Source organism: Chelonia mydas, chromosome 1 (genome assembly GCF_015237465.2).
Source record: "Chelonia mydas isolate rCheMyd1 chromosome 1, rCheMyd1.pri.v2, whole genome shotgun sequence".
Lineage (NCBI taxonomy): Eukaryota > Metazoa > Chordata > Testudines > Cheloniidae > Chelonia > Chelonia mydas.
In genome coordinates, this window is record NC_057849.1 from 135,421,838 (window position 1) to 135,435,952 (window position 14,115).

A 14,115-nucleotide genomic window follows, 5' to 3' on the forward strand; every position below is an offset into this window, starting at 1 on the left:
AAGAAGAAATGGTTACTCACCTTCTCGTAACTGTTCTTCGAGATGTGCTGCATATGTCCTTTATGCAACCCACCCTCCTTCTCCAACGCATTGGAGTCTATCATCCAAGATTCTGGTACAAAGAAACTGAAGGGTGGGTGGTGCAGTTCTTCCGTTTATGTACTTTGTGCTTGCAGCTCAAGGGATGCCTGGGTGCAGACATGGCCATCCCTGTGGGTGCCACTAGGGAAAACTTTCCAGCACTGATGCACGAGGCACACACCCCTAATTTAATAGACATATGCACCACATCTCAAAGAACAACAGCTACAAGAAGGTGAGTAACTGTTTATTCCCGTTTACATTATCCTTAAAATTTTGCCCTTCGATATAATGTTCAATAATACGGTGCCATTTTCTCCACTTTTTAGCTATTAAAAGAAGCTACTGAGTCCAGACACAAATGTGAGCAGATGAAGCAGCAGGAAGCCCAACTAAAACAGCAGGTAACTTAATAAAAATTGTAAATGTACTGTTCAATACAGATGCTCCACAATGAAAATATCAAGAGATCCTTATGGTTTTGACTCAAACCTGACATTTTGAGGAAGTACAAAAACTTGCAAATTAAACTTTCATTAATGGAAATATTGAATTTTTATGGAAACTTAAATTGGTAGCAATTGTCTGTTCAATGAACACCTCTCGCTATATGTACATTGGAGATATTGGTTTTTTAAAATAAGTTTTTCTTTAAATTGCTATTTGGGGCTCCTAGTTCCCTCCACATTACTGGAAAGTGATAGGTGCTGAACTGCTAAGATTGTTTCATTAATTTAAAAGAACACTGCATCCATTGTTCTAAGACTAGACTTTCAGATATTCTAAGGACCAGTCCTATCTGTGGCTTCCACCCTGCTGGTTATTTCACAATACCTCTTTTTTTTTTTTTTTTTCCCCCTGTGGGTGATTTTTCCCTCCTTCCCCCCGGTGACTGCTCACCTGTTAAGAAATGCTGATCTGGATGAATTCCTGATTGACCCTTCTGCCAAATTGGAGAGGGAATGTGTTTTGTGTGTTCAATCCCTGTGCTGAAATTATATGATCATGCCTCTACCAACCTAAAATTTGCAAAATATGCCCCAGCTGTGATAAGATTAGCCTGCAAGAGAACTGAGAGGGAGTTCTATTTGCTGCTTTGAAGTTTTTTCAGGTTACGTGGGAAGCTGCTAATAATGGCTGTGGGACTCCTAATTTGCTTATTCCAATAACAGCAGATTCAAAAATCTGTCCTCTGGATAGAATGTTGTATTTACTAGAAATTCCACAAATGAGGCTACTTCATTGTCCTTACCAAATAATGGTTAGTTCCCTTGCCCAGTTTGTCTTTTATAAGATGTGTAAACAAGGATATTAAAAGGCTTGTTTATTCCCTATCCGATCTCACTTCCTTGGAGTTTCTACTTATAGTGAAAATTTGTTAGGATAACTTAAGCCCCAAACACGTCCCCACTTCGATTCATGTTTGTAGGATCAGAACCTTCGTTGTTTCTTAACCATATCTTTAGTAACAAGACTATGTGGTTGAGAGCCTCGGAGGAGGATGTCACTTCAAATCTGATCTCACTATTACACATGTAGAATTTGCAGTTTGTTACTAAATCTCACACCTATGACTACTTCAACTTTTATTATTCGTTTGATCCTAATTTGCTTTGGTGTGTTAATCCTTCCCTTGTTCAATATTTTGTATCTTAATTAGTTTTTAAATTACATATTTACACCTAAATTTGTGCTTAATTTTTCAAATTTTAGCTGTTACCTTTATTTGTACATAGTTAGAAATGCATCTTTCAAACTTTCATTTAACTGAGATAACAACCATGTCTTAATGCCTAACTTTTGTTAGGATATATTCTGTTGCTTTATAAAGATAGCCCTAGCTCAGCATCCATGCACAATTTGAGTAACCATCTATTTTTATAGTCATGTATACACGCTTTAGGTGAAAATTTACCTGATAGATTAGAGGGGGAATGTAAATATTGTTCTCTTATCTTTGTTGCATTACTACTAGCTGAAATTTCTGATGTACCTTAATAAAGATTGCTTGTGTGATAATATTGCTACAGTTTAAAGATTAAATATTTCCAATTATTTTTTTCCCCAAAGCTTTCTCTTTACATGGATAAGTTTGAAGAATTCCAGACCACCATGGCAAAGAGCAATGAACTTTTTACAACCTTCAGACAAGAAATGGAAAAGGTACTTTTATATAATTATGTTAGAATTTAATTAAAAATATTAGGGGAAAAAAAAATTGGCTCCTTATTAGGCCTTAAAATCCCTGAAGAGGATATAGACTTGAATGCAATTTTAAAAGTAGTTGTAGCTGGAAAAACTATAAAATGGCACGTTAGAACTAGTTATCTCCCTCTGATTCCAGTCTGATTACTGAGAGAGAAAAAATCAGCATAGCTGTGGAAGAACATGATGCAATCCATTCTTCTGAAAACTTGCGTAACTGCATGCCAAGTTCTGATTCCAAAAGCTAATATTAAAAGCAGAAAACAGCTTTTTAAAAAAAAATTGTCATGTGCAATACTTTTAGTTACAAACTACTTTTGTGTGTAAATGGAGAAGTTGATTGTAGACGCTTTTGGGGGAGGATGGAAATATCTTTATAATCACCATAACCTTAAAAGTAATATTTTTAAATGTTTAAGATTTTAATAATTTTTCATAGGACTGACATGAAACCCTTTCCTGTACATTTATTTTATAAGATTACTTTGAAAACTACAGTTCGAGCAACTTACTAAAACATTTTAATATGTGGTTACCTTTATTTTGATCCTAGTCATAAAACTAGCTTTACTATATTTTTAGATGACCAAGAAGATAAAAAAACTGGAAAAAGAGACAATAGTGTGGCGTACAAAATGGGAAAACAACAACAAAGCTCTTCTGCAAATGGCTGAAGAGGTGGGTAACAATCTTCATAGTTTAAGGAACTGTGTAGTAACATTCAAGCAGGGCTTGCCTCTACATGGCCCTTCATTTCTAGATAGCTGGAGATTGTCAAGAAATGCTCTGTAGCTGTTCAAACTATACAACTAATTTTTGTTTTTTAATTACTAACAGTTTGTGCTGCTTCTTTAAATAACTTTTCCCAGGTAAATTTACCATCCTTCTCAAGGCACAAAATGAATTTTGTTTTTTGTAATTGCTATCCATGACATTTGATCTTCATGTCTAGTCAGTCAAAAGCATAGCATAGGAATTCCTGTCCCTAACCTATTGCTTATTAGGTAGAATCTTATGGCAAAATGGTACAAACTATTTATGTCTATTAAATGCTGGGACAGGTGCTAGATTGACAAGCCTGCAGAATCCTTGGAGTTGTAAAACTCACTTAGCTACAACTAGGGGTCAGTGTAGTTCTGCCATGTCTGTTAGTATTCTTTCTGTTCCATTTCTGCCATGAAATCTGGTATATATGTTTGTGTACAAATTGCTTGAAATCAGAAATATTTGGTACCCATTCACTAAAGTTGGCTGAGTTCCATAAGTAATATCCCCGTAACTGTAGTCTTGAACAGTGACAAGCTGTTTGGTTTGTGTGATTTAGTCTCAGTGAGCTCCTAGTGGGCTCTTGTTCACATTAGAAAACACTTGTTCACAGATGGCAGTATGTAGTACCCTGTGTTGCATCTCAGCAGACAGGCCTGTCAACCCCTTATATGTGGTCCCCCTTTGGTTTAGAACATTGGAGGCAGCCTGAGAATTTGCACCAACGCTATATATGCTGTGCCTTTTTGAGGGATTAAAGAGACGACTTTAATCTCTCTGCCTGTCAAAGTAGTGCCTTTTTAAAAGAAATATCCTCCTCTTCCCCCTCCCCCCCCGATCACTTTATTGGGTTAGTCTCTGTTTATTTTTATCCCTTACAGAAAACAGTTAGAGACAAAGAATACAAAGGCTTTCAAATAAAACTGGAGCGTTTGGAGAAGCTGTGCAGGGCTCTTCAGACGGAGAGGAATGAGCTCAATGAGAAGGTGGAAGTCCTTAAGGAACAGGTTTCTGTAAAAGAAGCAGATGTGGATCTAGCAGTGCAGGTGTTGCAGTCATGCACTCTCAATTCCCATGAGGAGCTGGGAACTTCCACTGACACAGAACCAGGAATCCAATCAGATGCTGAATCAAATGCAGCAAATGAAGGAAATGGCTCTGAAAAGACTGTCTCCACCAGTCCTGTTCCTGTTGACTAAAATGAAGTGTAAACACTGTATTGAGAGATATATTTTGTGTATAACTTTCTCTGTTGGTGGTAACTATTGGTTTTGTGGTGAAAATTTTCTTACTTTTTCTACCATATACGTATTTTCTTAGAACTACTGGACTTATGTGGTACAGGAAGCTGCATAGCAGCTTTGAATAGTGTAATCTGTACATTTTCCACAACTGTGTTGCACATCTGCCTCATTTTTAAAAAATATTTTTCCATAAAGAATGCATGTGCATTTCCTCTCCCCTAAACACAAATCTCACCATATCAGTTAAGACTTGTGTAAAGATTTAACATTTCATGGGGAAAGGTGACAGGAGTGTCACTTCATTGGTTTGAAAATAACATTTTGCTTCTGTTAACTGAACTAAGGTTTGGTATACTAATGTAATTACCAAACTCTTCAGTAAATTCTCTACATCCATTCATCTTATGGCCAGTAGGAACTTCAACTATCTCACCTGATTATATATGAAAATAAGGGTCCAGAATATGATCAAGAATATTTTACAGGGTTTTAGTGTAGTTGTGGTATGACAAAAACAGCTTTCAAATATGCATACTTTAATTTTCAGCTGGTAAAACAGGGTGTACAACTTTCTTGCAAACTTCTCAGGGTTGTGCTCTAAGGTTAACTCACAGACAGACTATATTTGCCCTCCCTGTGAATGTGTTAAATTTAACTTGCAAAGAAAGCATACAGGAATGAGTGTTTATGGAGTGAAGTTATCTGTAATGGAATATACACAACTGCAGAAGTGTTAGTCATGTTATGTCCCTTAACATGAAGCCTCAGCACTGCAGAGAATTCATAAAATGATTATTTCTGATTAGAGAAATTGCATTAAATAATCTGGTTATTTTCAAACGAGTTCTTATAGATTTGTTGATACTGTAGATGCTTACTGCATGCAGTGCTTAAGACACCAATCTTTGGTTTGGATGTTCTTTACTTAGCACTGTATGCAATATATTTAAGGATCTGTAAAGAACACAGTTAATATTTGATCATGTGGATTCAAATATATTCCCAAAGTAAAACATTTAACTTGTCACATACCTAACCTGAAAAGACACTGATCAGTAGACAGAGTGCCTTCCTGGTACCTACTGCTTGCCTGGTAAAATTGGTAATTCAGAGGTTTCATGTTAAACTAATATGCCATAAATAAAAAAAAATTACATTTAAAAAAATGTAATGGACTGCAGTTGTGAGCCTTACAGTGTTTCACTTTGAAAACTTGGATATCAAATTTTTAAGGGAACTGTTCGCTGGGACCAACATTTATTTTTAGCAAGGCAGGTAATGTAGGCAGGTCATGTGCTAAGTAACAAGCTACTGTTAACTTTAGCCCACGTATGTTCGCTTTCTAGTTTCAGTTGTTGTCACTTTTATTTTAAGAGATACAAACGTGTAGCTTTTTCTGGTACTTAATGTTCTTTGCACTTAACTTCAGTGGGGGATTTCTGAACCAAGCACATAACTTTCAATGAGCTTCCCTCCCCGTCCCCTTTGTTCTTTTTGGCAGTTTAGTGGCTAAATTACTTGAATGTTCAGGCTGCACTGAGCTCTTGATCCCTTCCCTGATGTAATGGTGTACATTGAAATAATGTAGATGTCTTATAAAGAGAATAAGGTTGTATAAAGCCTGATAAATGTGTTTTAGCTCATACCACTGAACAAAACTGTATCAAACTGACATTTCTTAAATTGTGTAGCAAATGAGTGACATAAATTGGGAACTGGCCAGTTTTTTCTCTTCAATTTGCACAGTCTGTTTTGTATTTGTGGTCCATGCATGGTGAAGTAATGAGAAGGTAGAGGTGAGCAGTCAGAGAGGTTGGACTCAGCTTTGAAACACTAATCACGTTAACCGCATGGCAACAAAAATACTGGAAAGAAGAAACATCCTTTCAAAGTTGCTTCATCAAATGATTTGTCTGACTTTGTGTGTTGTCATGGAATCAAAAAACTAATGGAAGTAAGTTTTTAAATTTCTGCCAAAACTGGTCTTCAGCTAATAAATTAAGTGAGCATGAAATTGTTTTCCTGAGGGCAAGTGAAGATCTTAATGTATCGATTACAGCACAACATACCCTTGGCAAAAGGTACACATTTTGCAAGTGAAGTGGAAAGTGCAGTTTTCTCTTTTTAAAATGTATTATTTGGTCTCCTGTATCTATAACCACATTTCTTTTTATAATGCGTGTTCTGTGTGTAGTCAGGAGTGAACTTTGGTCCCTGCCGCAAGGGCTGTAAAGATATGAGAGACAAATGGAAGGGCAGTACAGATGATACCTAGTTACTGGCTTGCATGTGTAAATGAAGCAGAATGCCTCCAGTAAAGGGTTTTAAGGAATCTGGGATTTTCTTCCTATCTCTGTGTGACCCTGAAGAGGTCCCACATCACACCAACCTTCCTTCTAGCAAAGGTGGGCTGGACGTGGCTTCCTGAAAGCAGTTAATGTCATTCCATGCACTGACCAAAGGGGTGTTGCTATAAAGAGTGCAGGGGATAAGCCCAGCACTCTCACTGATCTGCCATACAGCAGGCTGTTGCACTGCCACTGTTCAGCCAAATTGGTTCCAGTAGGGTTTTCATGGAAACTTGTATTGTGTATCTTCCACTACCACAACTGTTTAATCTGGGCTGTAAATTTATGTAGCCTCTGACGTGTACACCTAATTGTTAGTTGGGCCCATGATTAGGGTGCAAAAAAATAAAAGCTAAATTGTATGTGATGCAAGACCCAAATACATGTAGTAGTGTACACAACTACGTTAGGGCTGTATCTCTCAAATCTGTTTTGTCCTTCCTTTATTCCACTTACACCTGGTTATATTACAGTTTAATTCTCAGGTGTTGCAGAAAATCTACCTCTTCAGACTGTAGATGGAAATAACTGTGAAAAAAGTGATGCAGAAATCTAGTTTGTGCTAAACACACTGCTTTATTTTTACAACCATGTCTGCTTTCATGAGAAAAAAAATTGAGAAATGAACAGGCAGTCTTGTTTTGCTTTTCAAAAACATTTTGTAGGGATTTTTCACTAATGTGAATCTGAAATTTTATCTACTCGATTCTGTATAGATTAAGTAAATATGTATGCTTAATATATCAGACTCTGTGTTTTTCTTTTATTCTTGGAACATATTCATTCCTAACTTGGGCTGTCTGGCATTCTTGCTACACTTGTTAGGAGCTTCAGGAGAGAATTTAGAGGTGTGAAGTTTGAAATTACTAAAGGTATATCTATGCTACAGTGGCACAAACAGCACTATAGCTATGCTGTTGTAACATAAATTCTTCCTACATTGACAGAACAGGTGTTTCCACTGATGCAGATAATCCACTTCTCTGAGAGGCAGTAGCTGCATTTACAGTTGGAGGTTAGGTTGACCTAACTCTGTCAAACAGGGAGCTAAATTTTTCACAGCCCTGAGTGATGTATCTAGGTCGACCTATGTTTTAGGTGTAGACCAGTCCTCAGGTTAAATGGCAACTGCTAATTTAAAACAGCAGTCTTGAAGTTTGAGCTTTTTAAAGCACAGAATTGCTGTTTCTTTGATGGAAATCTTAGTTATGTTCAACACTGAACACAAATGGGCTGAGTTTCTAATAAATTAGAGGCTTGGAATGTGAAGTGGAGAACTTTTGAGGTTTTGAATCTCTTCACTACAAACATCAGTTACCTTTTTCATTACTTCGCTAAATGGCATTATTTTTAATGGTCATAGTTATGTGCTACTCTATTGCTTGTGGGAGTGGGTTGGCGTGATTGTGTGTCTTGTCACCTTGTGCCAGCTAGAAGAAAACAGGATTTTAGGCCCCCCAGATTGGGTGGTGTTTTTAACAGTTTGTTTTCATAACAAGCTATGCAAACTTAATCAACCACTACATAGAGGAATGTTCCTGCACAATAAGACTATTACATTGTAATAGCACCCAAAGTGTCCATAATGCTTTCCAGACATAGTGGTGTGCAGTGTCCAACTGAATGGTGTAATAAAATGTGTAAGTCTTGCTCAGTGATTTTCCTGGAGCAAGAAGCTGCTTGGATACTGTTCTAGTGCGAATAAGACTGCTAACTCTTGAGGATCCAAGGAAGTGTACCTTCAAAATTCCCAACCTCTCTACACTCAGGAAGTCTCATGCTAGGCTACTGGGGTCTCTATGGAAAGGCTTGCAAAGGGACCAGGTAATACTTTTCAGATATGTCTACATTTGGGTGAAACTTGTAAAAGGTACAGAAGTGTTAGTAAAAAGAAAAGGAGTACTTGTGGCACCTTAGAGACTAACCAATTTATTTGAGCATAAGCTTTCGTGAGCTACAGTTCACTTCATTGGATGCATACTGTGGAAAATACAGAAGATATTCTTATACATACAAACCATGAAAAAATGGGTGTTTACCACTACAAAAGGTTTTCTCCCCCCACCCCACTCTCCTGCTGGTAATAGCTTATCTAAAGTGATCACGGCTGTTACTCTGAGAAGTGTTAGTGAAGTTCTGAAACAATTTGATTCAATCCTGTCACGTGGTATCAAAAATGCTCTCTTGATCAGACAAGCAGTACTCAGGCACTCTCATACAACAACAAAATAGTGTGAATCAAGTCAATACCTGTTTCCCTAGGATGCAAAATAGATTAAGGAATAAATATAGCTTTAAAATTAAATTCCGCTATTTTATAAATTAACTGATGGTCCCTGCATCTTCAGAAATATTTCAGTGTAAATCCAGAGCTTTATGGGTGAGGTATAGTAATAGGATAGAAGGTCTTTTGTGTTTAAGGTGCTGGTTCAAATCTAGTCCATGTTGGTGATCAAAGTTGCTACTCCTTTCTTGTAAAGGAGTTAAAAGCTGAACATTGATTGGATATGGAAAGAACTCAGCTTAGTCGTCATTACCAGGTGAGGGCTGCAGCATGTTGATGAGGCAATTTAGAAGGGAGGCTTATGCTACTGTTGCCCAACTGGTACATATGCCATGTTTCAACTGAGGACTTTATCAGGGATCAGTTTAGAGCACTGAATTCTTTGAGTTTGTAAAGTATTACATATATGTATTGGGTTTTTACAAAGTTAAATTGCTAGATCTGGCATTTAAGGGAGGAAATTCTGTAAATGAAAGCTGTTTTTGAAACAGTAAATGAAAGCATGGGTGCTCTACTCTAGGTGTGTGCCTTTGATCAGAGATTACTTATAGTAGTGTCTGTTCGGCCCACACATGCTAATTAGCCTCATGTCCCGTTCTATTGCTATACAGCATTGGGCGGGCAACGGTCCTCTGTTCCTTCTCAACTGCCTCGGCCTGAGGCAGAGCTCTGGTAGTTGTCCCTGTTGAGATTACTTCAACTGTGTCCTGGTTTCTTATTGTAGTAGGTAGTTGTAAGTGTAAATAGTACGTAGTAGTAACTTTAGCTTCCTAGTTTTAAAATAAATATATTTAAATCATATACTTAGATATTAGTACATGGCGTTCACTGGGAGTTTATGCCCAGTTCTTCTGGTTTCAAACCTCATCTGTCATGCCAGAAGGAAATCCCAGTAAGCGACAGGCAGTCCTGGTCCATCCGTTGCTTTGGGAAATCTCACTTCTGGGCAATATGCAACTTCTGTCTGGCACTGAAATCTAGAGCTGGAAAAAAACAGGGTGATCAAACTTCATCTCCTAATGAACGGAGATCTCCCTACACCCAGCTTCTGACACAGGCAAAGGGACCCTCTGTACGCTGGTCTCTGCTGCCTCCACTGTATCTGAGCTGCACTTCTCCACCGAAGAGGAAGACTCGACTCCTCTCATCAGTCCTCCAAAAGACTGTGCCCCATGCTCACAAGGCAGGAAATCTACCTCAAAAAAGCCAAGGTTATCAGTGTTTTCAGCCACCTCAGCACCATCCACTCTCCAATCAGGTACCCACTGAGAGTACTGCTAGACCGAAAGATTGCAAAGTCTTGGACGTGGAGAAATCATTGGTATCAATAGCAGACTGAGATAGCAAGAAGAGCTCATCCTTTCCTTCCTCTGTACCAAAGAAGCCCACTCTGGCTGTGACTGTACTTCCCTTGGAGCAGATGAGACTCTGGTACCTTCAGTGCCCTCAGCCACTATTACCTTGGTGCAGACCATGGACTCGGTACCGACAGCATGCTCAGAACTATGGGAGTTTCATTTTCCCTGGGACCTGGCTGTATCTGTGACAGCTGATTCACTGCTGCTCGGCTCTGATATATTTTCAGTACCAAGGACATTGAGATTGCCAGAAGTTCACCTGGTACCAAGAGTTTCACCTCAAATTTCTCCAGGCCTGCCACCATTCCATAGTGAGTTTGAGTAAAGGGATTCTGATGAATTTGCTTCAGTTTCCCAATTATCGATCCAGGGCTCTCCTCACCCCTATAGAGGCCCCTTTCTAGAAGTCTCTGAGTCTGACCACTTGTGACACAAGGTTGCAACCACCATCTTCCTGGTATGAGCACCACCTATGTGTGCCCCTCCTATGCCTCATTTATCACTTCCTTGGCTATACTGGGTCCCTTTGGCAGCTTATCACCAGCTATTTTCTAGGGCTTTGAGCATCACCCGTTGCAGAGATAGGCGATGATGGTTGCCTGCTCTCTCTAGGAGACTGATCCTCAAGAAGAAACCTTTGAGCTGGAAGCTAGAGCCAATGAAGTGGTCTCTCCTCTAGCCAACATCTCGTCTTTATCTCCAGATGAAGTTGTTGTGCCGCCTCCTCCATCCTTGGCGGGTGATTTTAAGCAGTTTAAGGATCTGGCCAAGAGAGTTGCTGAGTCCTTGCAGATCTCTCCCGAGGAGATTTGAAGAACCTCATCATAAGCTACTTGATATCCTTCATTCACCCTCAGCTGCGTGCATAGCTTTGCTGGTCAATGAGGCCCTTCTGGACCAAGTGAAGATCGTCAGCTACCCCAGCTACCATTCCACCTACATGCAAGAGAGTGAATAAGAAATATGTTCTAGTAAGACTGTTTTTATTTTCTCATCCCTCTCCTAATTCTTTGGTTGAAACAATTAATGAAGGTGGAAGGCAGTACCATGCTAAATCCACGCCCCATGAAAAAGATCGTAAGTGAAAATCTTATCAGCCTCCTTACAATTTAGAATTGCCAACAGGCATTTATGGCAAAATATAATCATGTAACTTGCACAAAACTGAACTCTCTTTTTAACCACCTACCGAAGGAGCACAGAGATCAATTCCAGGCGATTATTGTGGAGGGCCAGATACTTGCCAGAACATCTACAAGCCTCCCTCAACGCTGCTGATAGTGCTGCTTGTTCAATCTCTACAGCAGTAGTTATGAGAAGGGCTTTCTGGCTCCCAGTCTCCAGATTTCCAACAGCGGTCCAGAATATGATGGAACACCTTTCTTTTGATGGGTCTAAACTGTTTGCCGACAGCATAGATGAATCTCTGTGCACGTTAAATGACTCTAGGGCTACTTTTCATTCTGTTGGGATTTATACAGAAGAGAATGTTTAGCAAGTCCCAGATGGCTCAGAAATCCTGTCCTGCCCAATTCCTGACCTCCCAGAGGCTATGTGAACCATATCAAAAGAGAGAAATTCCAGAGAAGGAAACAGTCAACCTCGCACCCTTCCACCTCCAAGGAGCAATTTTGATGGGGTAGTCCTCATCCTTACCAGCTGCACCAATTCACCTGCCTCCCTTCGGTGACTGCCTTTACCACTTCAGGTGGGCTTGGGAGTCTATCTCCACAGGGAACACCATCCATTTTACTTCTCTTCTGCCATCCACCCTCCTTCCTCTTCAGAGAGCTTGCTTCATCAAGAAAGTCTCTCTCCTACACTTGGTGCTATAGAACCAGTTCCCATGCAGCACAGAGGAAAGGGGTTTTAGTCCAGCTATTTCCTGGCACCAAAAAAAATGGCAGTGGGAGACCCATCCTAGATTTGAGGCTACTCAACATTTATGTGAAGGCACCCACATTCAAAATGGTGACACTTGCAGTGATAATTCCCTCATGAGATCAAGGAGATTGGTTCTCAGCCCTCAACCTTCAGGATGCATATTTAAAAAGTCATGTCAGTGGTAGCAGCCCAACTCCATAAGAACGGTGTTTTTAGTGTTCCCTTACTGGACGATTGGCTGCTGAGAGGTCACTCCCTGGAACTCACATCATGGGCAACTTCCAAAGCCATAGATCTCTTCCTCAGCTTGGGTCTACAATTAAACATTCAAAAACCCACTTTGACCCCTGTGCAAAACTTAGAATTCATAGCTCATTTCAATTCAGTAACAGCAAGAGCTTACCTTCCTCTGCACAAGTTTGTGGCCCTTTCCAACACAGCCAGTACAATCCAGCTCAGCCCCCAAACTCCAGTTATTGGGGCACATGGCAGCCAGTACCTTTGTCATAGACCAGACAAGACTCTGAATGCGCTGCTTTCAAGGGTGGCTCAGAACTGGTTATTCACCAAGCAGACACAGCTTAAATATGCTTCTTTCCATACCGACCTGCATAAAACTATCCCTCAGTATCTGGAAAGACCATCACAACATGTGTGCAGGAGTCCCATTTGCATGTCCTTCCCCAACAGTCGTCGTAATGAGATGCCTCCCTGCTAGGGTGGGCAGCACATCTGGAAACTCATGGCCCAGGGCAAGTGGACATCGCAAGAGACCGCACTACACATTAACTTGCTGGAACTCAGAGCAGTCAGATACTTGTGTCTCCAGTTTCTATCATTAATCAGGGGCAAGCACATAAAGGTCATGATGGAGAACATATCATGCATGTTTTATATCCACCAGCAAGGAGAAGCAGGATTCCCCCTCACTGTGCGCTGAGACAGACGAGCTTTGGAATTGGTGCATATGCAATCAGGCTGCTGTGATGACTATCTTCCAGGGGTTCAGAATGTGACCGTGGATACAGTCAGAAGGCACTTCTTCAAAGACCACGAGTGGGGAAACAGATTCCAGCATATTACATCACATATTCCAGCACTCGGGCACCCCCCAGATCGACTTGTTTTCCATAGTTATATACAAGAAGTTTGCCCAGTTTTGCTCCAGAAGGGGACTGGGTCACTGATCCCTGGGGATGCCTTTCACCTGCGTTGGTTGTCGGATCTACTGGATGCATTCCCCACCGACTCGTCTAATAGCCAAAGTTCGGCTCAAAATAAAAAAGGACAAAGCCAGTCATCCTAATAGTTCTGACCTGACCCAGACAAATGCAGTTTCCTTAGCTAATACAGTTGGTCATTTGCTCACCAATCTCTCTCCCCATTACACCTCCTCACTTCTCAGCAAGGCAGGAGGATCCTTCACCCCAATCTCGCAGTACTTTGTTTCAATGCATGGTTGGTGGATGGTTCACAGGACTAAAGATAACCAGCTCAGAGAAGGTAAAGAGCATACTATTATACTCACTACACATACTCTCAAATGGACAAGATTTGTCTGTTGGTGTGAGCTCAGACATATTCTACTGATGACCTCATTGCTGCCAGATATACTGGACTATATCCTAACACTGTAAAGTTCAGGGCTATCGCTGAGCTCCATTACAGTCCACCTGGCAGTCATCATGGCTTTCCATTCTCCACTAGAGGATTATTCCATTTTTGTCCACCCAAAGATAGTGAAGTTTCTCAGGGCATTTGGAAATGTCTATCCGCCAGTCAAGCATCATCCTCCTGTTTGGGACCTCAGTCTGGTTCCTAAATGCCTGACAAGACCACCGTTGGAACCAGTGGCTACCTGCTCACTGCTCCATTTATCAATGAAAACAAAATTCCTGATAGCCGTCATGTTGGCAAGATGGGTTGGGGAAATGGTGGCCCTTATG

At 40.2% G+C, this 14,115-nt stretch overlaps 1 protein-coding gene across 2 annotated transcripts in view; it reads left to right on the forward strand.

Annotated features, from left to right (window-relative positions):
* Positions 1-7,384, forward strand: part of TXLNG (taxilin gamma) — a 59,396-nt gene extending 52,012 nt beyond the window's left edge. For both annotated transcript variants that reach the window (XM_037901016.2, XM_037901024.2), the window contains exons 7-10: positions 411-485; positions 2,152-2,244; positions 2,869-2,964; positions 3,933-7,384. In XM_037901016.2, the coding sequence (XP_037756944.1) occupies positions 411-485; positions 2,152-2,244; positions 2,869-2,964; positions 3,933-4,250 (582 nt within the window). In that variant the 3' untranslated portion in view covers positions 4,251-7,384. The remainder of the gene's footprint in view (positions 1-410; positions 486-2,151; positions 2,245-2,868; positions 2,965-3,932) is intronic.
* Positions 7,385-14,115: the final 6,731 nt, after the last annotated feature.